The sequence below is a fragment of the Xiphophorus maculatus genome, chromosome 8 (assembly GCF_002775205.1).
Source record: "Xiphophorus maculatus strain JP 163 A chromosome 8, X_maculatus-5.0-male, whole genome shotgun sequence".
Taxonomy (NCBI): domain Eukaryota; kingdom Metazoa; phylum Chordata; class Actinopteri; order Cyprinodontiformes; family Poeciliidae; genus Xiphophorus; species Xiphophorus maculatus.
In genome coordinates this window covers 25,551,849-25,579,244 of record NC_036450.1, presented here as the reverse complement: position 1 = coordinate 25,579,244, position 27,396 = coordinate 25,551,849, and the positions used below count along the sequence as shown (strand labels likewise).

Below are 27,396 nucleotides of genomic sequence, written 5' to 3'. Positions count from 1 at the left end.
CAAGCTTATGACGCTATTGGTGTGTATAAGTGTGCTGTACTGGTGTAGAGTTATCATATAAGTTTGTAATTCAGTGCAATTATGTCTGTTTAAAGATAGAAACATTTTTAGTCAGTCCAGCACTGTTTTTCTGTATCGGATCGGCATCGGTCGGTAACTCATATCTGTATCAGAAGTGAAAAAAGTGGATAATTGCAGAACCATCTCTTTCCTAACTGGGCATTACCTTGGCATCTATGCTTACATCTACACTTTCTTTCCTGACGTTGTCACTGATTTCCTTAGGTCTACCTAAGTGTTGAGGTGTTGAAATAAATCCACAAGTATCAGAAGCTTACAACACTGACATCATCCCCTTGGTTTTCCCAAATGGTCTAACTGTGTAGTACCTAGGGGCAGAACAAGATCTTGTCGTACAAGATCTCGTGAGACTGAAACACCAAAACATTTCTGGTTGAAGTGACTGCTAACTATCGCGCACCAGCCAGTTGCTGTCGGCATGACTCTGCCTGATGAAGGTCTAATACAAGATTCTGTCGCCTGTTTGGCAATGTTTTGGGCTTCCAGTAGGAACGATAAATTGGCGACAGAGTGAAAGACGAGGCACAAAGAATATATAAGCACTGCAAGTTGTTCAGACATAGAAAGAGGCAGAAAGGCATCACTATGACAACTGATGGCTAGAAGTCTAGCGGTATGTTGTGCTATGTCACAATAACAGCGAACTCTAATAACAACTGAAAAACGGACCATCAGTAAATGAAGCACTGATCTAAGGTCTGGAGAGATAACAAGAAAGACATCAGTTTGTTGAACTTGCATTAATTTAAAAAGTAATATTGACAATCTCATCTGTCTCATTGTGAAGTTTTGGTATTGCTAATAGTAGCTGATCTTAGTGTAGAGAAACGACTGATTGTGAGGAAAGTTACACAAAGATTTAGCTTTTAGAAATGGTAAAACTAATAACTACGGTAATCCTAACTGATCAAAAACTGAAAAAAAACATGGCCGATTTTATGTCAGACAGTGAAGAAACCATTGGTATATACTGTATGTTTTTATGGAGACAGAGAGCCAGACGTATTTGGATGCAGCATATCAAAATGTCTGTTTGAAACACAGACAAAAGTAAAAAACAGCAAGCAGGACGGAAATATGTGCATCAACTTTTCTTACATGAACCAGAACTCGACAGAAGTCAATTGGTGGAAAACTCTGCTGTCCTAAATGACAAAGCTAGACGTCGATCCAATTATGTTTGAATGTATCGAGTATAGGAACTTCCACCTTCCGAACGCTACAAACATTCACATATTTCAACTTTTAATTTAGCAAGAAAGAAATACCTTGAACTCTGTTGGAACGATTAGTTTGGGTGTGTCTAAGCCCATCAACATATCCAGACCCACAAAGGACATGATTGACATGAAGATGGCAAAATCACTGATGAGCTTCCTCATCTAGCAGTCCACCCGCATGAGAACACAAACACACAGACCGGGGCAAGAAGACGACAGAGACGGGTGGGTAACATTGAGGATGGGCGATATGTGCCCAGAAAATATGGGAATGGGAGAATTCAGACAAAGAAAAGGAAGATAAGAAGTGACACAACATGTTCAAGGATTCCTATAATAATGAATTAACATGAAAACAACTGATTAGAATTCTTCAAATCATTCATTACTAGGGAAGGAGATGCAGCCACCCTTCACAAAGACAAGGGACGGTGGGAGACGAATTGCTTGGGGGACGATCGGACCTTTATCTGGGTCGGTACATGCAGTTTGGGGGTGTCCAGCTCCAGGAGACAGTCCAAGCCACAGAAAAACATGATGGCGAGGATGATGGCAAAATCACTTATCAGGCAGCGGAGCTAGAGGGCATGCAGGGAGAAGATGGATAAGGGAATAAGGAAGACATTGTGTTGTATTAAGTTTCTAGGGGAGGGACTAATGGACAACAAGGAATGCATCAACTTGAAATAGTGATCTGTTTCTTTAAGCTGGTGATATTTTGCAACAGAATTTTTTTAATGTACATATTTGTGCACTTTTCTCGTTGCACACCCGTTAAAAGTAAGAACTGTGAAGAATGAGACGATGATAAATTGCTTCTGAATGTTTTGGATGTTTCATGTGATATAAGTATGATGTAATTCAAAGGAAAAACAAATACATCTTGGAGTGGAAATGTTACATGCATAAGGCTGAAATAACCAGTTTGTATGTGTGCGCACCCTTCACCTAACAGCGTTTCAGTTTACATCTGCCATCAGCTATGACAGGGTTCATGTATCATTTCCTGATATTTTGTTGATTTGCAACCTTCATTTAAATATGCAGAGAGGTTTTAATGGATCAAAGCCCATGGGAGAAAGGAAGAAAACAAATCTAATGCATTATAGTGGACATGCACTGCTATTGTTCATATGTCTAGAATAAATTATAACATAAAAATATCTTACGCAGATGTTATTCAAATTTATTTTGAATTTGAACTGTTTTTGTTGCAGTTTTGATGTCTTGTATTCAGTAACTTGTCCAGCACTTGTTGTTCGGATCACTTAGCTTCACTTTCAAGACCAGCTTTTGATCATTTCTGTCAAATCACCATGGCTCCCTTCAACAGTGAATGACTTGGTTTTAAACAATCATTTCTTTATCACTGGCAGTCCAAGATGCAACAGCACATCTATTAAGAGGTGCTGGACTCTACTCTAATTTTGAATTGTTTTCATTGACTGCTTGATAAAAGTTGTATCAAAGGTGGAAGAGCTTTTAAAGCAATTGATCATTTTCTCATTCCCATTAAAATAGTTAAAGAGAAGTGTGTACTGTGTTTATATTCACTATCTGCGTTTCCATTACAATTGTGCGTAAATCTTTAATATTCCGCTAATGTAAAACAACATTGTGGTGTTTCCATTAAATAAGAAACACAATTAAAATCACATGTGACAACGTTTGTTCAGGCGATATAAAGCATTAATAAACACGCAGCGTCGTGATCCTCCAACTCTTTCCTGTTGTTGTGGTTTGTGCCAGTGGTAACATGTTGATCATGTGACTCGTGTGATGCACAAAAATGTTTCCATCGCAGTTTAATGAAATAAACCAATTCTGATATGGCCAAAAAAAAATGTTACCTCATTCTAGTGCCAAAGCTTTTTTTCCAAGTTCTTTAAGTGTTTCCATTTGAACTTGTTTTCAAAATGTCAAATTGCACACTTATATGGTCGATGGAAAGCAGCTACTGTAAGAAAAAGACTCCTAATTAAAGCAACGTAAAAAAAAAATTGAAGTCAGAAAGTGAAGAGATTTTAGCTTCATAATGTCACTGGAAAAGCTGCTGAATGTTTTGAAGGATCATTGTAAATGAATATCTGGATATAAATGAGAAATATCACCAGCTTTATCCTTCAAACTGAACAACTACAGGATTGTAGCATTTTTGTAGCACTGAAGCATTTTCTCATGCAGGGACATCTTGTTGGGCTGAAGACGTTCCATGAGTGTTAAAAAGGGAAAACCTGGGAATTTCTCCAGCCAACTGAAGCAGACGTCTTACCTTTGTTGGGAAGTAGCGGCTGAACTTGAACTTTTTCAGAGAAACGGTCATGGAGTAGGTGCCGATGAAGAGGATGAAGGACATCAGGGCCAGGTCGGGGACATACTTACAGGAGCTCCCCACCAATACACCACCATACTTCACACACTCTTTCTTACTCAGCTGACTCCAGTCCAGGTCTGTCAGGTTAAACTAGGAGAGCAGGAGAGCAGGGCAAAAGGAGATAGGATGGGGAGGAAACCAAAGGGAAGGGCAGAGGAGAGGAAAGGCAAACAGAAGACAGAGAAGAAAAAAACGGCGATAACAAAAGAAAAAAACAGCACAAAAAGTAGCCACCCTTGTATTCACAAATAAGATGGCAAACCACAAGTGATGGAAAACGTTTGTGCCGTTGGTCACTCACCAGCAGAGTCATGTTATCATCTGACATAGGAGCTGAAACGTTTAAACCCACAGCAGATGCTGGAGAGGACAAACAGAACTCCTGTCAGTTTTGATGATTTATGTTTTTCATTATCAGCTTGTTGGACCGCTTCGTCAGTTCTCATTACATGCTCTGACAAGTTGTGGTACTTTACTCACATTTCCACACAGCATCCAAGAATGAGGCAAAAATAAAAAGGCAACACAAAAAATATACATACTGAGTAAAAAATAAAGATTTCATTTCAACCACATTAAATGTCTACAGAAGACTTGTGTCTTGAATTCTGACTTTAATCTCAAAATTTTGACTTTAATCTTTTGAAATCAAAAGTCAAAATTCTTTTATTGATCCTTCAGTGGCTCTAATCCTCTTCCACAGCTTCCCTAAAATTGTAATTTTCAACATGGTATTATGTTGACACCAGAATTTACGAACACTGTATCAGTTATGTTTAGCCTTCTAATCTCAGAATAAACCTTTCCAATTTGTTTAGAATCCAGACGTATTCATACATTTAATTGTTTTTCTTTTTTTTTCTTTTTTTAGAAATTCCTTTTTTTTCACTTTTTGACTTGTCAGCTGTTTCAGGTATTTTTCCATAAGTTTGCTGGGATTTCAGTCCACTTCGTAGGCGCTTTGTCCTACACACGTTTTCAATTCTAGTCTGTCATTTTCTTTCGGACTGAAATCAGAGCTTTTGTGATGCTTATTCCAAAACATTGCCACTTTCTAACTAATCTGGCAGTAATTTGGGGTTGTTGTCATTCCCAACTATGTAAACAGACAGAAATTTAAAGAGAAGTGGGAAAAAAGTGGATGCTTTTTTAATGCTTGTTCAGCACCAGACGGTGTCACCTGAGCCAAACTGTCTCATGCTTCACATTCCTCTTGTTGAGCTCTAGTCAAAAGAACAAACTGTGGACAGTTTGAAGTCTCACCCTGGTCCGGCGCCACGCATTCACACTTGTAGGATGTAACATAATCTGGCTTGAAGCCGCGGTTGATTGGGTAGTACTGAAAGGCTCCGACCTGTGGGAAATAGGACATGTTTGTGTGTTCACAATGAAGATGTCTACAAACCTTCCGTCATGTTACCCACCATCTTCTTAATGGCGTCCGAGATGAAGATGAAGGAGATGAGGCTGGAGAAGCCCTCCTCTGTGAAGCGCGTCATGTATTTGATGATGTAGCTGGCGTCAGAAACGACCAGCAGAAAGCACTGCAGACACGAGTGCAGACCGATCCACAGCCGCAGCTCCATGTAGTCTATGCTGTTGTTCCTGTTAGGGCAGCCAATCAGAGCAAAAGTAAGAGGAGATGCCGTCAGTCACAATGCACCATCTTGTGTTCAATATTTAGCAATATTACGGGTGACTTATTAAGTTTCCTTGAACGGGTTAGGATAGGTCTATGGGATTTACAAAACATGCTCATTACATTTTTTGCTCAAAATCATTCTTAGATAATGACATTTTAGTCTATGTTTAAATGGCAGATGTGCAATTATGCAACATCGCATCTTTGAAAAGCAAAAGTAGAGCCTCTGCAGCAAGTCTTGTTGGTTGTGCAGGAGGCAAGTCAACAAAACACTTGTCTTTTCCAGCAGCCACATTACAGCACATACAGCGGTAAAAACCAGCCGAGCAAATGGACTGGAGCTCAAATTGGGTTGCTAGGTAACGGGGGAAGGGTTGGGGTTGTTGGGTGAGGGTCACTGCCTGCTGATTTGTGATGTTATATTCAGAATGATTTTGACACAGCTCATTTTCTAGACACCAAAAAACTTTAACTTGTTGCCAAGAAATAAAAATGGCAGGGTGGTTTTTTTTGGTCTGTCTTTAGAAGTTTGTTTAAATTCAGTAGACAGACTATTTTTAATCCAATAAGATTGTATCTTGTAAGAAAATAATTATTTGGACCTCCCTAAGGTTAGATATGTTTATATACTTTTACCAATTTTTGGTTAAATTATTCTATGGGTTTTTCTCTCTTTTGATTTCTTTTTAAAAGAAAAACCATTGCAAATTGCAAAAGACGAGAACATAATGCCAAAAATGTCAATAACTAGACATTGTATAATTATGTTAAGAGCAAATGAATCAAAACTAATAAACTTGATAATACAAAAAAATAAATAAATAAATACAAATTGGCATGCTAAAACTACTGTGCTTAGTTATTACCTGATTCTGTTACAGTATTCCTTTCAGTTTCAATATAGTCTCAAGAGAACATTTTGAACTAATAAACTCAATGAAGCAAATGAAATATTATTTTCCGTCTGACTCACTTGCTGAACTCATAAAGCAGTTTTTCGAAGATGAGAATGGGTCCGGTTGAACTGAGGATGATGAGAGGCTGTCCGCCGAACAAACAGAAGACGGTTCCTGCCAGAGCAGTGCCAAGAAAACTCTCCATCACTCCCTGAAAGAACGAGACAAGGAGGACGGGTAGATCGTCAAACGTATGCTTCAGTCAGTTAAATCTACTGCTCTGTTACTTTCAGCATTAAGTAGACATTACGCATGTTTACTAAGACCTGGTAATTGTCCGTAGCATCTCCCAGCAGTCCGCCGAAGGTGATTGCGTTGGTAATGCAGCCCAAGTAGATGAAGAGCACTGCAGAGATGGATTGGATATGGAAGCCATCGTAGATATCACTACAGTAAAAGGGGATCTTCCTTTTGATGTCCAGCCACAGGCCACCGCAAAATCTGGAAAACAACAAACAGGACTAAGTTCAACACAAGTTTAACCAGCCAATCAATCAATCAATCAATCAATCAAGTTTATTTATAAAGCACAACTCAGCAACAAGTTAATTCAAATTCCAGTTTTCTGGAGGTTTTTTCCAGATTTGTGGTGCATAGAAGCTGAATGCTGCAGAAAGCTCCATTGTTGGTTCTGGTTCTGGATGCAGAGCAGAACCAGAAGACCTGAGAGGTCTGGATGGTTGATACAACAACAGCAGATCTTTAATGTATTGTGCTGCTAAACTGTTCAGTGCTTTATTAACTAACAGTATTATAAAGTCTATTCTCTCAGTGGAAGGACTGTAGAACTGGGTAATGTGCTCTATCGCCCTGGTTTTAAATGAAACAAATTAATAAACCACATGTACATAAGCATCAAGTCTTTGCTCTATATGTGTTTGGAGCGCCATTGGTAGCACTTTACTTCAGAGATGTTCAGAGTTGGTCTAATCCAGGTCAAATACATATTGCTCCTGATTCCACAGATTTATTATCTTGGCTGGATGCTTGGTGTTGTTGTAATGTTGAAAGATGAATTATTGCCTTAGCATGGTGTCCAGGGCACTCTGGAGCAGTTTCTCTCAAATAATCTGTTTATTATTGGCAGTTAACTCTCAATACAGACTATAGTCACCCAGTTCCTGCCATAGAAATAAATGACCACGTTGGAGCTCTGTGTCAAAGCACAGGCTATAAAAACTTATGTAAATACCTCCCAGAGACACTTGCTACATTTTATAATTGCGCAATTTGACATTTTGAAAATAAATTTGCTTAATGGAAACAAGCCAATTTAACAAATACTCTCATTTGTCTATAAAAAGTTTTGGTGCTAGGATGAGATGGGGTTTTTTTTGGCTGTATTGAAATTGGTTTGTCTTGCAAACTATAGAACCACTTTTTATTCCCATCACACAAGTCACATGATCAACAACCAGATATTGAGACTGGTGCAAACCACAAAGAAGACGACGACCGGAAGTAGTTGGACGATGGCGCTGCATGTTTTCCCAGCAGATATCGCTGCATGCTTACACCCACACACACGCGCTGTGCTTAGAATATCCTTCAGACTGTCTGTGACTATTTGTTGCAGACATTCCTTTTAAAGTTCTCTGCTTACCTCCCAGTGAACTTCAGCTCTTCTCCCAATTCATGCTGAACAGGAAGATCGTCGTCTTCTCCACCAGCGGCCCCACCAGCCGAGCCGTTCATCTGACCCAGCTCATTCAGATTGAGGACTGACTTCCTGCAACACAATTAGTTAGCACAATTTTTTCTTATTTACCACAATAGCTTCTTTGCCATTATCAGGTACTCAGACTGCAAGACCTTTAAATAACAACTGTAAAACTATAATGATACATGCTCTAAGGGAATTATATTGTATAAAATGATCGTGACCTACTTTATACAACAAAATATCCAAAACTTACTGTATCTAAAAACCACAGAGTCTAGGGTGTCATACTCAAGACCCGGGGCCAAGTCCGGCCGGACTTTCTATATACATATATATGTACATAAATACATATAAGATAACAATTTTACACTTAAATATTATTTTATCAATCAAATCAAGGCATTTTTATTTGTTTGCTGCCAAATTGCATTAATCAATCCCTCCACTTTTTTGCGAAAATTAATTAAAAATCAACAGAATCCTGCAATTGTTTTGCACTAATGAACAATCATGAGTTTTTTGCAGTTTTTTGTTTCTTGCTAACTTCCACCTGCAGGTGGCAGCATTTCTTACTTCTAATCTGCAGCTGCTTGAGATTTCCTTTCAAGTTACAGTCTATACATGCCCAACAAAAAGTCACATTTGCAGTCATCAGTTGCTAATGTTGTGAAATTTCTTGCAAATATTTTCAAATTAGATCCACAAAACCAGTGAAACAAAAACTGTCCCGAAATCCTGTAGGGGATTGATAGATGGGAAAAGAATTTCAATTTTATTTAACTTTAAAAATTCAAACACTGCTATTTATTCATATTTTAACAGTTTGTTAATAAGTAATACATCAACAACCATCCATTTTAAGAACCTCTGTGATGTTGATTCGACCCAAAATGTAAATGAACGTGACACTCCGGCTCTAGACCAGGGGAATCGAGTCCAAGGTCTAATACCTGCAGCGGCTGAAACAGGTGTTATCCTCACAAGAACATTACATTGTTATAGAAACAATCTTTCCAGGACTTACCTCATTTCTGCTGATGGAACCTTCTTTGGGGGTTCAATGCGTATTTTGGGGTCCCATTCCCCTGGGGGAAGGACAATCACCTCATCCAGGAACTCGTCAACTCCTGCAATCAGGTCATCACGGTCCCGCGCTTTGTAGGCGACATCACTGAACAGCTGATTCGCAACAAGAGGCTGCAGTCACACCAATGATCAAATGCTTTTTCTAGAAACGTCGGACTGAGCTAGCTTCTTACATCGTCCACCATGAGAGTCGCGATGGCTCGGCCGATTTCATTGTAGGACTTAGTTTTGCCTTGAGGGCCCAGCAGGATGAAGAGGAACCTGAAGAGCAGAGTGGTTGATAAACCCAGAACATTTGTCAAAGCGATGATGGAGGGAAGATCCTACCTGGTTGGCACAGGAACCTCAGTGAGGCCTCCCAGAGTGGTGGCTTGAGCCAAGCGTACAAAGGAGACAAACGGCTTGTCCAGAAAGTCCACCTCACCAATCAGCACGTTGGAAGCTTCTGCATCGCGAGGAATCTTCTTCATGAACTTATTCTTCAGCTGTAAGAAGGGAGGCAAGCTCTCAAAAGAGTGATGTGGTGTTTTTTCCCCCTCAAATACCAGTAGATCTCAAAGAATCTGAGATAAAAGTGCAATTTTTCTTGCCAGTCATCTGAAAAAGTGAAACTCGTGCTTCGTTCAGAATTATCACACATAGCGTTAAATTTTCCAAGCCTTTGCGTCTTGTAGTTCTTATGATTACGGCTCACAGATAAAGAAAAACCAAACTTCAGGATCTCAGAAAACGAACGTACTGTGAAAAAGATCATTAATGGAAACTCATGATGTTAGTTAATTAACTCAAAACACCTGCTAAGGTTACATACAATAAAATACACAAAATTGTAATTCTTGAAGATGTACTAGCAAGTTCATGAGCCTCTAAACTGAACTGAAGGCAGCTATCAAAGCAACATGGGCTTCCATTACATCCACGCAGTGACGCAGGCTGATCTCCTCCATGCCACAGTGCATTGATGCAGAAATTCATGCAAAAGAAGCCCCACCCAAGTACTGAGTACATAGAAATGAACATACTTTTGAAAAATCTGATATTTGTAGTTAAATATTTGGTCTAATGTAATATTTTCATTTTCTGAGACACTGAATTTTGGGTATTCTTTACCTGACACCCATCATCATGAACATTTAAAAAAGTAAAATCTTGAAATATTTTACTGCATGTGTAATGGATCTCTATAAAATGGCCGCTTCACTTTCTAACACATATTTTGCACTTTTATACAATAAAATAAACAAAATTGTAATTCTTGAAGATGTACTAGCAAGTTCATCTGACTCTAGAACGCATTTTTGATCACTGAGAAGTAATTACTCTCATTAGTAGCAATACTAAGCATACTGAAGTACACAGCTGTGCAGTGACCGTAACTCTTGTTTTTGCATTACTAAATAGGCTTTATGCCTCTACATTCCAACTAAGCTCTATCTGTTTTGCTATTTCACAATTGCAAACATAGATACAGTAAAAAAAAAAAAAAAAATCCTGTAACTTTGTGTTACAGCTTTGCTGTTGTGTACCCCTGCTTCACTGCCAAAAAGCACGTGGCAGTGGAGCGGTGGGCGCTTAAATCAAAATCTCTTCATAATCTGTTAATGCTGCTTTCAGAGTCAATACACCAGCTGCTCCTCCTTCACTGCCTGCCTTTGCATTTTGGTCCTAAACAAACAGTACAACACACACACACATACACACCAACACTTGGCCGAAGTTGTTTTTTCCATTCTGCTATCTGCATTTATTCTTTTGGATATTTATTTGCGACAATATGAAATCTTGTTGCAAATACTTGGTAGCACGTCCGCTGCTTTATCCCGTATTTATGCAAACTATCAAGAACAAAGAAAACTCGGAGGTACAAAGCCAGCTTTTCTGAACAAATGCTTACCTCCTCTCAGTCGGTCACATGTGAATGTTTCGTTACTTCGCTTTGAAGTGTGTGTCCACTTATTTCCCCAAACACCACATGATTTCTGCCGCTTATGTAACAAGCAATACTTGTGAACTTTGGAAATCCTCAAAGAACTGCCGATGTTTTTGGTTTTTTTGCCACGTATTATAAGCTGATGGAAGTAGCAGTTATTTGAAGCTACAGTTCATGGCCACATCATGGTTTCAAATCTTTATAGTGAGAAAAGAACCAATCAGATTGAAAAAGATCCCGGGATCAGTATCAATGGTTTGCAAATTGTTTGAATTTAAATGTGCAGCTGCTTTGTAAGAGAACTGCACAGTTTATAATCTGCTTTGGATGTTTTCAATTACAGCTGTTTCTTTAAATGTTCTGAAGAAGTCAGAGCTTTTCTGGTAGAGTACCAAGCCCGTTTTAATTTAGTTTTTGTCCGTTTTAATCAAACTCCAGTTCATTTGCCTATAAAGGTTCATTTGGTCGGCTGTGACGGCATAATCAAAGCCTGATAAGGACCAAAAAACCGAACTCAAACCTCGGTCTCGGTTTGGCTAAAGTGAACTCTGGTTCTGTTCAAAAGCTTATGTGGATACCAGCAGGAAGCAGACTATAGCGCGGGGCATTCTGGGTAAATTCAACCAAAGCAAACGCGCAAGGTCAGCACTAGCGGGAGGAAATGTCTCGTGGTCTTTTACCAACGACAAAAAAAGTAATCCCACAACCGCTAAAATCTGACACCACTCCTCTTTTATGTACATTTTGTGAAGAAGAAAGTTGTGCTCAGTGTGATCTTCAGAGGTTCTCATGTCGTTTCCTTCAGTTGTTCTTGGTGCAGCGCCCCCACAGGCGAGGAGGATGAATAGGTATTGCAAAGTATTTGATTGGTTTGACAGTGCAGTGTGAAATAGAACCACAGCAGCTGAAAATGGAACAAATTATGCAATTCTGGTCCCCAATCAAACGGAGTCGACGGGACTATAAGGTATGAAAACACCCATAGAGTAAAATTAAAAAGGAGAGTCCAAAAATTTAAAAGGGAACCAGAATCGGAATTACAAGAATGAGATACAAATATCAATGATCCGACATGAACACTGGAAATATAAATGCTCATCAAGTAAAGACAATAAAAAGTGGCAACAATAAACACACTACTTCCTTTACACAAAGTAGAGTAAAACAACATTCACCTGGTCGGTACTCGGCGTGTCTGAAATGTCATTCATGCTTCGGCTCTGGGCAGGATCTGTGGAGAAAGAGCACACTTATTCTGGAATCACAAAGATGTTCAAATGTAGTTAACAGGATCAACAGTTGTTTACATTATATATTGAAACGTTCCGAATCATTACATCAAAGTACAGGCAGGCCATTAAGGTTCTCAACAAAGCAGATCAACAAAATATCAAGCAAAGGCTGTGAATACTTGCATAAATTCTGATCTCTGTAACGTGAAGTCTGTAACGTAAAATGTGGTAAAAAGTGAAGCGCTGTCATATATTTGTGTGTGTGCGTGGGCGTGTAGGGGCGTGTGTGTGTGTGTGTGGTTGAGACTCACGCAGGTGGCCAAGGCTGCTTGACTGCCGAGAGCGTAGGTCTTCGGTGGAGTGATGGATCCCGGAAGCTGAGCTAGTACTACGAGTCAGATTCACCTGAGGACTACGGTCTGACAGACCAGCAGCAGATATGGAAATAATGAACAGAGAAGAGCTGATTTCACAAGGACAGAGGGGCAACTGGTGATCATCATGATGGCAGAAAACAAAGGAAGCCATGTGATTGGAAATGATCAAGAACTTCTAGACTTTTTTTTGTTGATTTGTAAATGAAAATGTAAACGCTCACTGGAGGGCGTGTTGGAGGACTTTCCGATGTCTGCCAGCGAGCGATGAATTGGTTTCTTGGTCTGGTGACGATGCTTTCTGAGCAACACGAAGATGATCTTCTCCTTCAGATCCGGAGGAACGAGATCGTCGGCTATTTGGCGATCCACAATTTCCTCTGAGGCAAAATGTTTATGCATTTAGTATTCAGATTATTTACCAATATTTCCCCAAGACAACATGAACTCACCATTTCCTTGTGAGAATATTTGGAGTTTTTACTCCACAGAATCTTAAAACTAAGGTAAACCCAAACACTGCCCCTGGGTTGAACTTTTTGCCCAATCAGTAAATATCAACAACAACTTCTACCATTTGTAGCAGTGAGTGCAAACAGGTCTTATTGTCTGTCCCTTTTGTTCTGCAAATGTTCTAATCCACTTCTGAATTTTTTCTGTAAAATAGAGCCTCACAATATATTGAATTTTAATTTCTGCAATATTTGTTGTTTCAAGTGTCATGTCATAAAATTCTACTTTCTGTCTGCAGTCAAACAAGGGCAGTAACTAGTTTCATTTAGTCAGTTACATTTATGTGAGTAACTTTTTTGAAAAAAATTGGCATTTAAGGGTATTTTTACTACAATTTTTAGGTACTTTCTACTTTTACTAGAGCAATTTCATTATGAAGTATCTCTAATCTTACTTGAGTAAAACTTCTGGATTCTTTACCCACTGACTGAATGAGAAACAAACATGTTTTAACCAAACATTCACCAGACACAGAAAACACACCTGCAGTTTTTGTTAAAGTTTCATAAGTATATGTATATTGAAACAAACTGATTTGGAAACTTTTTTCTTTTGCCTAACTTTGTTATGTTTTTGTTACTTATATGAATTATTGTCATTTTGATCCTTAAAATACCCAAATTTCCTCTTCACTTTAGATTTTGGTCCATCTGGTGATGTCATTTTTAAATATTAAATGATTGATAATTTGATCAGTTACTCAGCACTTGAGTAGACTTTTTTTTTTAACCAAATACTGTTTTACTCTTACTTGAGCAATTTCTTGGACAACTTCTGTTTACTTTTTATTTGACTGAAAATATTCTGAAGTTGCGCTCTACCCACCTCTGGTAAGTTCATAAAAACCCATTTTACACTCCTTGGTAAAAACCTAAACTATCCTTTCGAGATTTAAACGACACGTCTTGTGAGACTCACCCACTATCTGTGGCAGTGAGTAGCCCTCCAGGTCCAGCAGAATGCTTCCTGTCTGCAGGCAGGTCCGGAGCTCAAACAGACTATGGAGGGTCAGCGTGGAGACGTGAGGCTTGCTCCATCTTTCTCCGCCCTCCTCCACCTTCTCCTCAAACTTCACCCACCTGAAGAGGACCGGCTCAACTCAGCAATTAACGGTCAAGTTTTTGTCCTCCATGAGAGAGACGGAGAGATGGACATTTCTAGCCACAGGTTAGTGATCATGTTTCAATCAGCAAGACTGATTTTCCCTTTGCTTTAGTCACATGGAGTGTTGGATTGCTTTTACTCACCGGCCTCAGGGAGCCAAGTGGAACCTTTAGACCCTATAAAAGGCGACCTGAAATCCTAAAGCAACAACCACCGTGGTACTTTCCTGATACTTGTGATTCTGTGATAAATGTACCTGGCAGACTCTTTCCATTCCAGCTCTTCTCCATCATGTTGCAGTGTGTCCATCTCAGTGAAAATGGTTGGTGTTGGGGTGGTGTCATCCTCACCCAGGATGTGGCGGAGACGCTCTGCAGCTGGAGAAACTACAGATACACACAATTCGTCTCAGATTTTGTTTGCAGCCCTGACGGTTTCAGTGCAAAGTTCATCCAAACCTAAATGGTGGACGGTGATTATTGCACAATGTTTATAAATCAGCTCATTTAATCGATTACAATTGTAGTTTAGATAATTGCTCAGCTGTCCAGTAAGGAGGTAAGACCACTTGATTAAAGACTCTCACATACTTCATCCAAAGTGCTAAAATTGGTTCTTATTGACATGGAGATAAAAATTGCATCATTTTGTTTGCAGGGAGACATTTGCCTTCACTTCTTGACACCAGCCCTGGGTTGAACTGTTATGCGAATGTTGCTTGACTGGTCACTGGTGTCTGGATGGCCTTCAAGGACGAAGCTCCTCCTCGGAGCTGCAGTTTCCAAGTTTCCTTCACAGAGCAGCCCTCTCCCTATGCTCCCCACTCAGCTCCTACAGACTAGCCAGCATCAATTAGCAAGCAGCTGGTGGAACTGCTCATCACCTAAGCTCATCATATGAACTACTTCTCAGAGCAATGCTGGTAAAAACATTGTTAAAGGTTAACAGAGGAACCATGTTGTGAGTGATTTAAGCCAATCACTCCTATAGTGATTGCTAGGCAACAGACCAACAATGATCCAAATACAAAACCAAAATGTAGGCAAAACACAATTTTGCTTGATTTCTCAAGCATGCATAAAAAAAATCAAGGAAACACCCCAGTTATGTTTTGAGAAAATAACATTATGAGATCATGTATCTGTTCATCTGTTCGATTCCCCGACGGGGAGTGAAGTTTGTTTCAGGTCCCTCTTGAAAGTGAGATCTAGATCTCAACGGGGTTTACCTGATTAAATAAAGGAATAATAAATAAAATGTAAAGCTCAGAAACGTTCATTTTACATAATACTGCTCCTTTGAGACACATTATTCATCCTTACCAAACAAACTTTAGTGTCTGTACTGATTATCTGGTGACCATGTGAGATCCATCACCCAACACCTCTTTCTAATTTTATTTTTGACAGATCAATCTCCATTACCATCCTGAGCCAGGAGGCTGCAGTTCACTCGCACGCCAGAGTTCACAACGTCCCTGATCATCACTTTGCTCCTCTTAAAGGAAGTTACTGATGAAAAATTATGAAACAATTGAATTCATTTTTATTTACGAAGGGTTTGTGTTGTGTGCTACAATTACGGTATTTAGTATTTAGCCATATTTAGTTCAAAACAATGTCCCCAAGAATAATCACTGTTTCAGATGCAGCTCAGAGTTTGGGTGCCTATTTATGGCTGAACTCTGAGCAGCCAATGTAATCCCTCAGGAAGAGGGGGTGGGACGTTGGCATGTGTTGTTTTTGCAAAGTTTTGGGTCTTTTTTTTTCCGGCCAGTGGAAAGAGAACATCATTCTCCTTTACTGACCTCACTGCAGAACTAATCTATCAGTTCTAAAGAAGGAAAAACACAGTCGGCATGTCTGTCTCAGCAGGGTGATCAATACCATGTAGCCACTTGCTCAAATGATGATAGGTTTCATAGGGGGCATCAATTTTACCATAAGCCTGACTGAAAGCCCATAGCAGGACTATTTTAGATTATGACAGTAAGTTATTAAGCAAATATTTGGTAAGGATAGGTTTTGTATGATTAAAAATGTTATGAAAATAAAACAACAATACAGCAATATGTAGTGTTCATCCGATCTGTAGTCTTCCTTCTCTAACAGAGTCATTGTTTTAGTTATTCTGTTAATGAGGAACAGTGGCTGTGTTTCCATTAGCCTTAAAATGACACAAATTGGATTCAAAAACACAAATTTGCTCAATGAAAAAAACTTGCATTTTCTGATAAGGAGGTATTTGTGCTAGCATGAGGTGGTTTTATGGCTCTATTGGAATTAGTGTGTTTTACAAATCTGCAGTGGAAACACTTGTTGCATCACGAGTTACGTGATTAGCAACCGGATGTTGGTGCTGGTGGAAAAGATAAAGAAGAAAGTATCAAGTAGTAGTAGGAGTATTATGATGTGGCTTGTTTTATAATGAATTGTCACATTAACAAACTTATTCAGGTGCATACATTTAGTCTAAACGTAGAGAACCATAGACCAGACTGTTTGGTTTGGTCTCAAGCTGGATTAAATATCAAAACCAGAGCTTGTACATCTACATTTAACAGTGACACAGATGTCTAATGACAAATACATTTAGCCTCTGTGTAGAAATCTGTTGAAGTCTAAGTTCATCCAGAATTTCATGCTAAAGTTCTCAAATAGCTAAAAGGAGATCCATGGCAATACTTTGCATAAGTGTTTCCTTTCAAACTTTTATCTGTTTGGAAACTTACAGACTGATTCACTTAAGTACTGAGAATGTTTTTCACAGTAACAATGTGTACAAACTTTGAAAAAGTGAAGCTCTAATTGACGCTACAAGAAAAAGAAAAACTGCATCCATATCTGTCCTGTTGAGCAAATGGCATTTCTCTGTGTGGTGTGTTTGCATAAAAAGAAATCACTGTGCATGCAGACTGAGCAGACAGCAGGTGTTCAGTCATGACCTGAGAAAATAAAATGCTGGAGCTTAACAACAGGATTCTCTGTTTCTGGGCAAAACATTCCAGATATCATCATCAAAACTACAGCTAACACTTTTGCATCAGCCACTTGCCAAAATGGAACCCATACACACTGATGCGTCCTTCACCCTGACAGATGCTGAATTTTGCATCTTTTAGCAACATCAGTCTTCGTGCCGTTCTGTGCAGAACCCGGCGGCCATTTTCTCCCAAACCAAGCTGCAGCGCTCACTCACCTGAACACAAATCTGCCCATCTGAAATGATTATGTGGCCCCAAAAAATCAGCTTAAGCTAATGTCCAGCAACTACAGTGATGTGGCAACAGACTGTATTGAATAGCGCTGGCTTTCCAAGGTAATGAGCTCATTCTGCTATATTGATCTTGGTGACATGGCAGTTTTTCCATGCAGCATAAGCAGTGGGTTTTAGTTGTCACAGTGGAATTGTGGCCGACAAGCTGTGATGTTGTCTTAGAACAAAAAATGTTTCTAGTCCTGACTGTTGGTGCTAACGAACAAGCAAACAGGCAATTTAAGCAAAGTTTTGTTGGTGCCTTTCTGACCTCACAGTCAGAACAAATGTCTGTACATTATACTTTTGACATTATAAGTCCAAAGACATGCAACCTTTCTTTCTCACTCGCAGCGTTTCCATTGAACATATAATTGCACAAACTGCAATTACAAAAATAAAAGTCGATGTCAAAAAAAAACCTCACTGTTGCTGTTTTTTGATTAAAAAGTTATAATGCAGTGGTTTTTTCAGCCTTATCAAAATGGATAAATTTCGCGAAACTGCCATGGAATCACGTGATCAACAGCTGGATGTTACTACTGGCGAAAACAACGAAGAAGAAGACAGGAAGTAGTATCAGGACGATGGTTTGTTTTTGTTTTTGTTTTGTTTTTCAGACAATGTGCAGCCGGCTCCTCTAGAGCTCACACAGCATCACAGTTCAGAAGAAGTTGTGTCATTCCACCGTGTTGAATCCACAGCTATTCTGCAAAATCGCAAACTACAAGACTTTCAAGATGCCACATATGTGGCCCCTTCCAAGTAGGCGGGACTTGTCTCTCCAACACCTGAATGAGACACCGGGATCAGACTCCTCTGATTGGCTGAGTGCTCGCACCATGATTGAATTATGAATATTTTTTACGGAAATGTTTAAATCTTTTGCTGCCATCATTTTCAACGACGTACTGCATGAACAAACTAATTTTCATGTGATCTTAATTTCATTTCTCATTTAATAGAAGCAACGCAATTCCGAAATTGCGTTTTTTTTTTCTCGACATCAGCAGAATAGCAACAAAGACTTTGTGCACATTTGTAATGAAACGCGGCTACTGGTACATGTTCTTTTTTCCTGGAATCTTTACCTGTTCTGGAGCCCGGTAAGGTCAGGTGAGAGGTCATATTTGATGCTCATAAGATCCAATCGAAGAGAGACATCCACTGGGTCTGATTCAGGATAGATGCGTCTTTATCTTCCTGTCCGCTTGGTAAGACAGAATCTTCAGCTCACGTCTCATTGAGTGGCTCAAAGTGACTCACTTTCACACCTTCTCACGTACGTCCCTTAACGTCGTCCTCCTCAGGGATTACTTCCAGCGTCGTAGTATCAGCTGGCGATAAATAAATAGTTTCTCGTGCGGCTGCTCCGCCTTTCAGTCGATCAGGAAAGCAACAAAAAGTCTCCAAAGCAACAAGAAGCCAGAGGCTTTCAAGAGGGTCGACACACACCACAGGGCTCTGGAGGACTCTCCTCCCATGCACTGACTCTTGTGCTCACATGTCACAAAAACACAAACTTCATCAATGTAACTTGTACGTGAGTCATCTGCAGATACGCAACACACCTTCAATGCTGCGCACATTTGGTATTTATCTCTAACAGGCCAAAAATATAAAAAAAGTTGCAAAGCAGGTCACTCATAAGCACTCACAGTAACTTCAGCTTCCAGGTACAAGCACGTACTGTACTCCCACACACACACGCATACACACACACACACACACACACACACACACACTCAGCTTGGAGTTCCTCAGCTCTAATCAGCTTACAGCTTTCAGACTTTATGGCCTCTTGCTGGAAAATATAAACGCTCTCCTCGTCAGACCGGGTCATATGCCTCCTGCTATGGTGTGAACAGGCAGCAGGAAGGTTTGATTGTTGATTTTCATTCTAATCAGTTTCATCAGTTTCATTCTGAACTGATAATCAGTCACACACTAAATAAGCAAAATGAAAAAGAAATTAAGTCTTTCTGAAATTAAGCCGATTAACTGTTTTACAATAGTGGAAGGAGGACGACGGCGTGGATTGTTTTTTAATGACCTATCATGTGAATACACTTATTCACGTTTGATTTTAATTGAGCTTCTTATCTAATGGAAACATCATAATTGCAAAATTGTTTGTTTTTTTTACATTAGTAGAATATCAACAAAGTTTTGTGTACATTTGTAATGGAAATGCAGCTAATTATAAGATTTGGACTCAGCTCAGGTTTTCAAAACGAAATACGTCTGCTTCTATACTGTTTACTGCTGACTATAGCTAATTATTTAGACAGCTGAAATTAGAAGCATTATAATTATTACATATTATTAAATAATTATTAAATATAATTCTCTACTTTGCTGTTCGACTCCAGGAGTGAAATGTCTCATCTCAGAAGATTTGTCTTTGCATCTTTCATTGCTTTTTGACACCAGAACACGACGTTACAGTCGAAGGTGTAATGAAGCATTTAGGATCTGTGGTGACTGACCTGTGGGGTCGAGGTGCTCCTGCTGCTCTGTGCTGCCTCCGTCATCATTGTAGCTCTCCTCCTTGTCATGGTAACACTGTCTGTGGGAGTGTTCGTGGTGCGTGTGGTGATCGTAGTGTAGGTGGCGCGAGTCGCGCTCAGCGTCGCCGGGGTTGGAGCGGTGCCTGCGTCTTTTCCGTCTGTGGGAAACGGGAACACCAATGTAGAACGGCTGGGCTTCTGAAACGGAACAGATGGAATATGTGAGCCGATGCTGTTCTCCCAGTATGTTTGCTTTCACTGTGAGCTTCCATGTAAGTTCCAGACACATTTTATAGCACAAACAAGTAACTATGTTACCGTCATGCTTTATGTGTCAAATATGACTTAAGATATCTTTAAGAAGTTCCTGCTCTTTCGGACATGCCGCCTTCAGCACACCATCACAACATTCCTCTTGCAAGCTTTTAGCAATGTTTTGTTACGCTCCTTGCTGAGAAGTAGTTTGCTAATTGCTGCTGGCTAGTCTGAAGGAGCGGAGTGGAAGCTCAGCTTGGAGACTGCAGCTCCAAGGAGGGGAGCTTTGTCGCTGGGTTACATCACTCATATCTGAACCCAGAAGGGTTGCCACAGGAGATTACAAGATATCTCAGTTATGCCTGAAAGAATCAAGGCAACAGTCCAGGTGTGATGTGAAGCCCAAAAAAGTAGATTTTTTATTTTCAGCAAGTTTTGTCTTGACGTGTCTTACAAGCCAAAATTTCAACAAGTCACAAAAATTAAGAGTTAACATTCTAATATTAGCTTTGCATTGTAGCAAGCTGCATGAATATATTGTCAGCTGGAGCAGGAGATAAGTTTGTCAAAACAGTAGCTGTAAGTTTCAGGTCAGATATGTCTTCAAAAAACAGAATAAATGCATGTTTTAGGCATAATTGGCTTTGATTGGTCGTTATTTTTTCTGCAGATGGCAGTAGGATCAAAGGGGAGGCAGAGAAACTTGATTTTTCTTCACAGATTATTTGTTGTGTATTATACTGTCAGGACATAGTGACAATTTTTACAAATATATAAACATATTTTCATTGGTTTCCTACAGCAGCTTTAATCTATTTAACCCCCTGATGGAGCGTCATTCTGTGGCTGACCTGAAGAAAATATTGCTAAAGGTTGTTTATTTAAATTATGTACCAACAGATGTGTTGTCGTAACACCTGCAATTTGTAAATGTACTGTAGGTCTGAAACATATCGCTTTAGTTGTTGTCTCTTTTAAGGCCGCCCACTAAAAGTCATTGTGTGACACTGATTGATCTAAATGGGAAAGTTTAGGCAGCTGCCCAAATTATGTCCAACAGAGTTCCACATTAGTCATTAGGTTTTGCAAATGTCAAGCAAAGAGTTCCAGGCGCCGTGCAGAGCTGTTTTATAAATCAGCAAATGGTTTACTTTAAAAAAAACAACAAAAAACAAACTAACAAACTGATGGACACATATGATATTTAGGCTAACAGTTAAATCTCTGATGGCATCAGTACATCGGTCTCTGCTCGCCTCAGTAGTTGTTTCCATTACAAATGTGGCATAAACTGTGTTAATATTACGCAACTTCCAGAAAACTGTAAAACAGCTGAAACACTGACTTCCTTTAAATCTCGACTAAAAACCCACCTGTTTAGGATTGTGTTTGAAACGTAATCTGTTACAAATTTAATGATGGAACTTGACTTAATGTCGTGTTTTGATTGTTGATTCTATGTTGAAATTGCACAAAAATCCATGAGGGACGACGGAGTCCCGGAGCGAAATTCCATGACAGAGGTGTACGGAGCCTCGTGCTAGAAGAAAAATAACTAGTGACTGAGGGTCATTGCGCGTAACACAAACCCTGTAAATTCTAGACACTAACAGGTACCATAGACTTGCACAAAAATCCGTGAGGGACGTCGGAGTCCCTGCTCAAAATTCCGTGAAAGATGTGTACGGAGCCTCGTGCCGGAAGCCCGTTGAAAGGCTGTTTACATCGTTTTAAACTGTGTGATTGTGAGTGGGAATAAAAATAGCAACAGGTATTTTGTTCCATATAACACAGTAGGAGTGTAACAGGTAAACCTTCTACGGATGCAAAACCAAGAACCCTCCACTTGATGACTTTGTGTTTCTGTGTTTGATATGATGTAAAGCACTTTGAAATGTCTTGCTGCTGAAATGTGCTTTACAAGTAAAATTTTATTGATTTTGATTGATAATGTTGAAAAAAAAACACAATTATGCAATTACAGTGTTTCCACTAAAAAGAAACCCATTTAAAATCAGTCATGAATAAGTTTGTTCACATGATAAGTCATTAAAAAACATGCTGGGCCATCATCCTCCAACAACTTCCTGTCGTGTTTTTTGTGGTGTGCGCCAGTGGCAACACCCGGTTGTTGATCATGTGACTCCTGTGACGTGATAAAAGTGTTTCGTTTGCAGGTTAGCAAAATAAACCAGTTCTTATGTGGCCAATAAAACACACCGCATCCTAACACCAAAACCTTTTATAGGAAAACAATTTTTTGTTGATCAAAATTACCGTGTTTCCTATAAGCAAATTTATCTTTGAAATGTCAAATTTCACAATTATATGCAGCTATCAGTATAGTTTGGTGCTTTTGTGTTCATCTGAGTGTCTGTGTTTTCCAGCCAGCTCTAGTTTAAATAAATAAATTCAACCAAAAATTGAATCACTATCCGAAAGCAACAGTATGTTCTGTAACAGCTGATGAGACAAAGTTACAGCCGGTGACCTTCTTGTATCAGGAGCAAGACACCGGCCTCACAGCTTCATCTTGTCTCACCATCATCATCATCATAGTGCCTGTGGCCTCTACTTCTTCCCCGCTGCCAGTCATGGTGGTCCATCCTGAAAATCACATTAAAAATCACAATGGAGGATTACGATGAAGAAAACAATGAGATGATGTCCCTGTCTTAACTCTGACTTGTTACAGCAAACCTCAAATGCACAGTTTACTTCTCTTTTTTTTTTCTTAATCATCTTTTAGCCAAAAGGTTGGGGTGATTATTTATTTATTTTTTCCAAAAGTACTTTTAGCAAAAAATGACTTTGGCCATTATTTTGTCCTTGTTGCTTCCTCTGTTATTTCTGTAGGGATGCATTTGGTCAGGGAATCCTCCTGGCTTTACAGCAGCTCAGACCAGATCACATGACCTGCAGGCCCACACGGCCCCACATGTGCCATCACGACACTGACACGTCAATGGATGACAAAAGGGAAAACTCAATGGAAAAAAAATACCAACAACACTTTAGGACCATAATCCTGTCAGAATGTAGCATTAAAATCAGGCAAGTCAGCCCAGGGTTCCCAGCATCGTTAACAGACTCTTAAAACATTAGCATAGGTAGGAGTCATAACTATAAACCTTGACAGCAGTTATAAAAACAGGAATCAATTTGTTACAAGGTTATTCCTGTAAAAGTAAATGAATTGTTGATACATTGTAGAGATTAACTTTAAACCTCAAATGTATAAATGTACAAATATCTAAGGATCTCTAAGCGTTTGAGTTTTGTCAGTAACTTTGGTTTACGGTTATGTGTATTCTTACGTTTTGTGCTCAGATCTCTGCCTTGTAATTTCATTACTTTTCATTTTGTCCCGAGTTTTATTTTGCAGGAGGTCTTCTCAGTTCCCTCTATCTCCCCTTCAGCTGCATACTCAGTTCCAGATCCCTGTTCAGTGATCACCATCCGAGCCCAGATACCTCTGACTTCAGTCAGCTTTTTGTCAGATCCACCTGTCAGTTTCTGCCCCAGATGTATAAAGTGTTGCTGTCTGTTCCTCTGGTTACGTCTCTTTCTAAGTTTCCTTTTTATTTTTTTAACTCAGTTTTTTAACATGACATTGCCTACATCCTGCTGTGTTTAGGTTCCCCACTGCCATTACTGATGACAGCACACACACAACACACAACACACAAGCCCGTTTTTAGTGTATAAAAACAGGCTTTCTAGGTTTGTTATCTTATTTTTACAACTAATGCTTGTTAGTCTTGGTTTTAACGGATGTAAGAAATTTGCTCATCTTTGAAATAAATGAACAAATAAACAATAGCGCTATGCATTTTTGTCCTGCTTGCATTCATACTTGATTTTACGTAATAGACTGTTCATTGAGTAATACGATTAAATAATATCTTCCTGCAGAAACTTTGATCAGTGTCTCAGATTTGTCATGTAACCTTTGATTCAGGCGGTTCAAGCAGACATGAGAACCGAAACAATTGGAAATAGGCATTAAGGATGAAAAACACACACTGTCAGATCCAATAGGTGTGACTTGAGCAGTTTCTCATTGTTTTTCTCCATAATTTCACACAAATTATTGACTGGAAAAACAAACTGACATGCAACGGCTGCTTGAGTACAACTTTTATGTGTATGAAATGCAATTAGACAACTTGTTAATACATATTAGGGCTGCAATTTGGCAAAGGAGCAAATTTATATCAAACAGCCTGAAATCCTGAGCCGTGTTGTTGTCGAAAAACTGAAAGCTCTCGTCGTCTGATGACGTCGGTTTCTCTTCCTGATGCCTGTTTGGGATTCTTTTCTAGGCTGATCAATACGTGTCATTTCCTATTGGTTCCTGCTTCCTGAAAGCCTGATCAGTGACTGTGAAGGACAGTCATATGGTGCAGCCATGAGCCTCTGCACACACAGTAATGAGAGTCCATCCACTGCGACTGCAACACTCTAATCCTGTCAAAATCGTGAACAAATTCATAGATCATACGGCCTCATCAACACCTGCCTTGTTGCTGAAATGTGCGACGCAAACAAACTGGATTCATCAAAACCGTCTTTCTAAATTATACTTATCTAGCCAGACTGTTCTTTGGCTCTTTCTCTCCTGGGCCAGAATACTGTAAGTATCTAACATCACTCCACCTACGCTGCTGAATTTATTTTGAAGATGATGGCAATATAATCCTTTATTTATACAAGTAAATCTCTTGAGACTCACTGTCTCATTTACAATAGAGGCCATCACAACAAGTAACATAAAAGCAATAATGACACAAGTCAACACGTCTAAAAATCAATACAGATAACAAATACAAGAGTCTACAGACGCAATCTGAACTCCCTTTATTAAAATGTTGAACTCCTCCAGCGGGACCGGATCACAGAGCTTCAGGTCCTGCTGAATAATTTGGTTTGTTTGTGTTCATTTCCTTTAAATTGTGGATTCAGTTGACCAGAAGCAACATTTTAAAGTCTGTTTAATGAATTATCCTGCCTAAACCGTCATAAAGCCGGTTGACATTAAAAGCTGATTCCACTGTTTTTTTGTTTGTTTGTCTGTTTGTGTCCTGATGCATTCTAAAAATGAAATTGTTATCTATGCTTTCAGGTGCTGGTTTGTGCCAGATTGTCTTTACAGACGATAAGATTGAAAACATCCCACAGCAGCTGCCAATCGTTTGATTCTTTATGTCAGACTTTGGACGGCTGCCACTGGTGATGCTGCAACATTTTATGAAAACACCTAAAACTCATTTGACATCTTTCATGTTTTGTCACATTACGACCACAAACTTATGAGTATGCAAAATCTTATCTGTGGTAAAAACAAAACAAAAATAATTCTGCATGCTACCTGTTTGTTGTTTTTCTGCACATTTTACACACCATATTACTTTGTCCATCTTATCACTGTGCTCCTTAATGTAAAAGATCAAACTCTTCAAGAAAACGCTTCTTAAAATAGAAAATATTCACAACAAACTATAATTAAATTACAGGCCTTGAAAGTGTTTTAATAGATAAATTTCTTACCTGATTGTGAGCAGCAAAGTCGAGGAAACCTCAAATCCAAACTGTCAGCAGGATCTTCAGACGTCAGCACTGCCAGAAGTCTAGAAGTGAAGTAGATTTCTCTATGTGTGCACCAAGCAGAAACAAAAAGAAAGTCCTGCAGCTGGACACAGACAGAGCCAAAGTGACTGCCCAGAAAATCTGTGTATTGAGTTCTGGATGTTCCTGCAGGGGATGTTTGTGTTTGTCATTGGAGAACCAGTGTGTGGATTCCAATCGATTCACTCAGCTGACTTTCCATTCACATTTTCTTCCCTTTTCATAATGAGAAAACTATTGATCCTCAAGGTAACTTTGCAAACTTTGCTGCATGAATTTGCTAAACAATAGAATAGAATAGAATAGAATAGAATAGAATAGAATAGAATAGCATAGAATAGAATAGAATAGAATAGAATAGAATAGAATAGAATATGCTCTATTTGTCCCTCAATGGGGTGAAGGCGAAGCACGCAGATACACATGAAAATAGGAAAAACAAATAAAAATAAAATATAGATATTAATGTTTAAATAACAGATTTCTCAGTTATTAGGATATTTTTCCCACTGCAGTATTTGTCTGTGATCACAGACTAGATTGGTTATTCAGCTGAGGATCTGCACCCTTTAGTTCTAGAGCGGCTTTTTAAATTTTGGTCAAAAATGTTTAAGACCTGATTTTTTATTTTATTTTTTTTTTAAGAAAAAAAGGGTTTAGTTTTAGTATTTTTTTGTGTGTGTGTATTTCTTTTGTTTTGATTTTGACTGCAAACTATATTCTTTATTTCCATAAACATAGAAATGATTTTACTGTCTTTTCGTAGAAGCTTAACATTTTTCTTTGTTCTAAAACCTAAAATTAAACGTAAATTTTTATTCTTTTGATTTCAAAATGAAACATGAACAATTTTCACAAGGTGATCATAAAAACTAAAAATATGATCATGCAGGTTTTATGGACACATAATAAAAATATGAGCAAAAAATGGGTGTTTGGATTGTAAATGTTGCTGACCCCTAATCAAATAATGTTGATGAAGACTCATAAAGCTGTAATTTCTGCTATAGAATACATGAATGGATAAATAACGGTGCCCCTCTGTTGATGTTTGTGCGCTTGCTTTGTAAAAAAGAAGGTTAATGTTAGTTAACTGGTTGCTCTAATTTACCTGTAGGTGTGTGCGTGTGGGCGTGTGTGTGTGTGTGTGTGTGTGTGTGTGTGTGTGTGTGTGTGTGTGTGTGTGTGTGTGTGTGTGTGTGTGTGTGGGTGTGTGTGTGTGGCTCCATGTTATGGACTGGCAATCTATTCAGGATGTGCCGTGCTACTGGACATGCAGTTGAGACCAGAACTTTCCATACACTACATAAAAAGACAGATGCACTTTTTTTTTTAACTGTGTCTGATGTGAGATTAGAATAAACTTTTCCTGTTTCAGGTCAATTATTACCAAAGTTGTTCTATTTGCTAGATGCCAGAATAACAAGAGATTTTTAATTTTTAAGGCAATATTTTAACTTCTATGCTAATTTAATTTCTTTGACTGTGCACAGTAATCAACATGACCACAATGCCTGGCAGTGTTAGCTAAATCAGTGTTAGCTAAATCAGTGTTAGCTAAATCAGTGTTAGC

General features: G+C 39.0%; 1 protein-coding gene across 4 annotated transcripts in view; it reads right to left on the bottom strand.

Annotated features, from left to right (window-relative positions):
• Positions 1 to 25,877, bottom strand: part of LOC102223050 (electrogenic sodium bicarbonate cotransporter 4-like) — a 35,831-nt gene extending 9,954 nt beyond the window's left edge. Inside the window, exons 1-19 of one of the 4 annotated variants that reach the window (XM_023338816.1) lie at positions 25,746 to 25,877; positions 22,738 to 22,802; positions 19,920 to 20,138; positions 14,432 to 14,561; positions 13,990 to 14,150; positions 12,783 to 12,938; positions 12,496 to 12,603; positions 12,128 to 12,183; positions 9,350 to 9,507; positions 9,196 to 9,283; positions 8,961 to 9,115; positions 7,877 to 8,002; positions 6,540 to 6,714; positions 6,291 to 6,424; positions 5,100 to 5,280; positions 4,939 to 5,029; positions 3,977 to 4,035; positions 3,574 to 3,765; positions 1,766 to 1,879 (exon numbers count right to left, since the gene is read on the bottom strand). In XM_023338816.1, coding sequence (XP_023194584.1) covers positions 1,766 to 1,879; positions 3,574 to 3,765; positions 3,977 to 4,035; positions 4,939 to 5,029; positions 5,100 to 5,280; positions 6,291 to 6,424; positions 6,540 to 6,714; positions 7,877 to 8,002; positions 8,961 to 9,115; positions 9,196 to 9,283; positions 9,350 to 9,507; positions 12,128 to 12,183; positions 12,496 to 12,603; positions 12,783 to 12,938; positions 13,990 to 14,150; positions 14,432 to 14,561; positions 19,920 to 20,138; positions 22,738 to 22,801 — 2,367 coding nt within the window. In that variant the 5' untranslated portion in view covers position 22,802; positions 25,746 to 25,877. Of the gene's footprint in view, positions 1 to 1,349; positions 1,464 to 1,765; positions 1,880 to 3,573; positions 3,766 to 3,976; positions 4,036 to 4,938; positions 5,030 to 5,099; positions 5,281 to 6,290; positions 6,425 to 6,539; positions 6,715 to 7,876; positions 8,003 to 8,960; positions 9,116 to 9,195; positions 9,284 to 9,349; positions 9,508 to 12,127; positions 12,184 to 12,495; positions 12,604 to 12,782; positions 12,939 to 13,989; positions 14,151 to 14,431; positions 14,562 to 18,521; positions 18,787 to 19,919; positions 20,139 to 22,737; positions 22,803 to 25,745 lie in introns of those variants that run through there. The other 3 variants (XM_023338815.1, XM_023338817.1, XM_023338818.1) reach the window with 3 other exon arrangements.
• Positions 25,878 to 27,396: the final 1,519 nt, after the last annotated feature.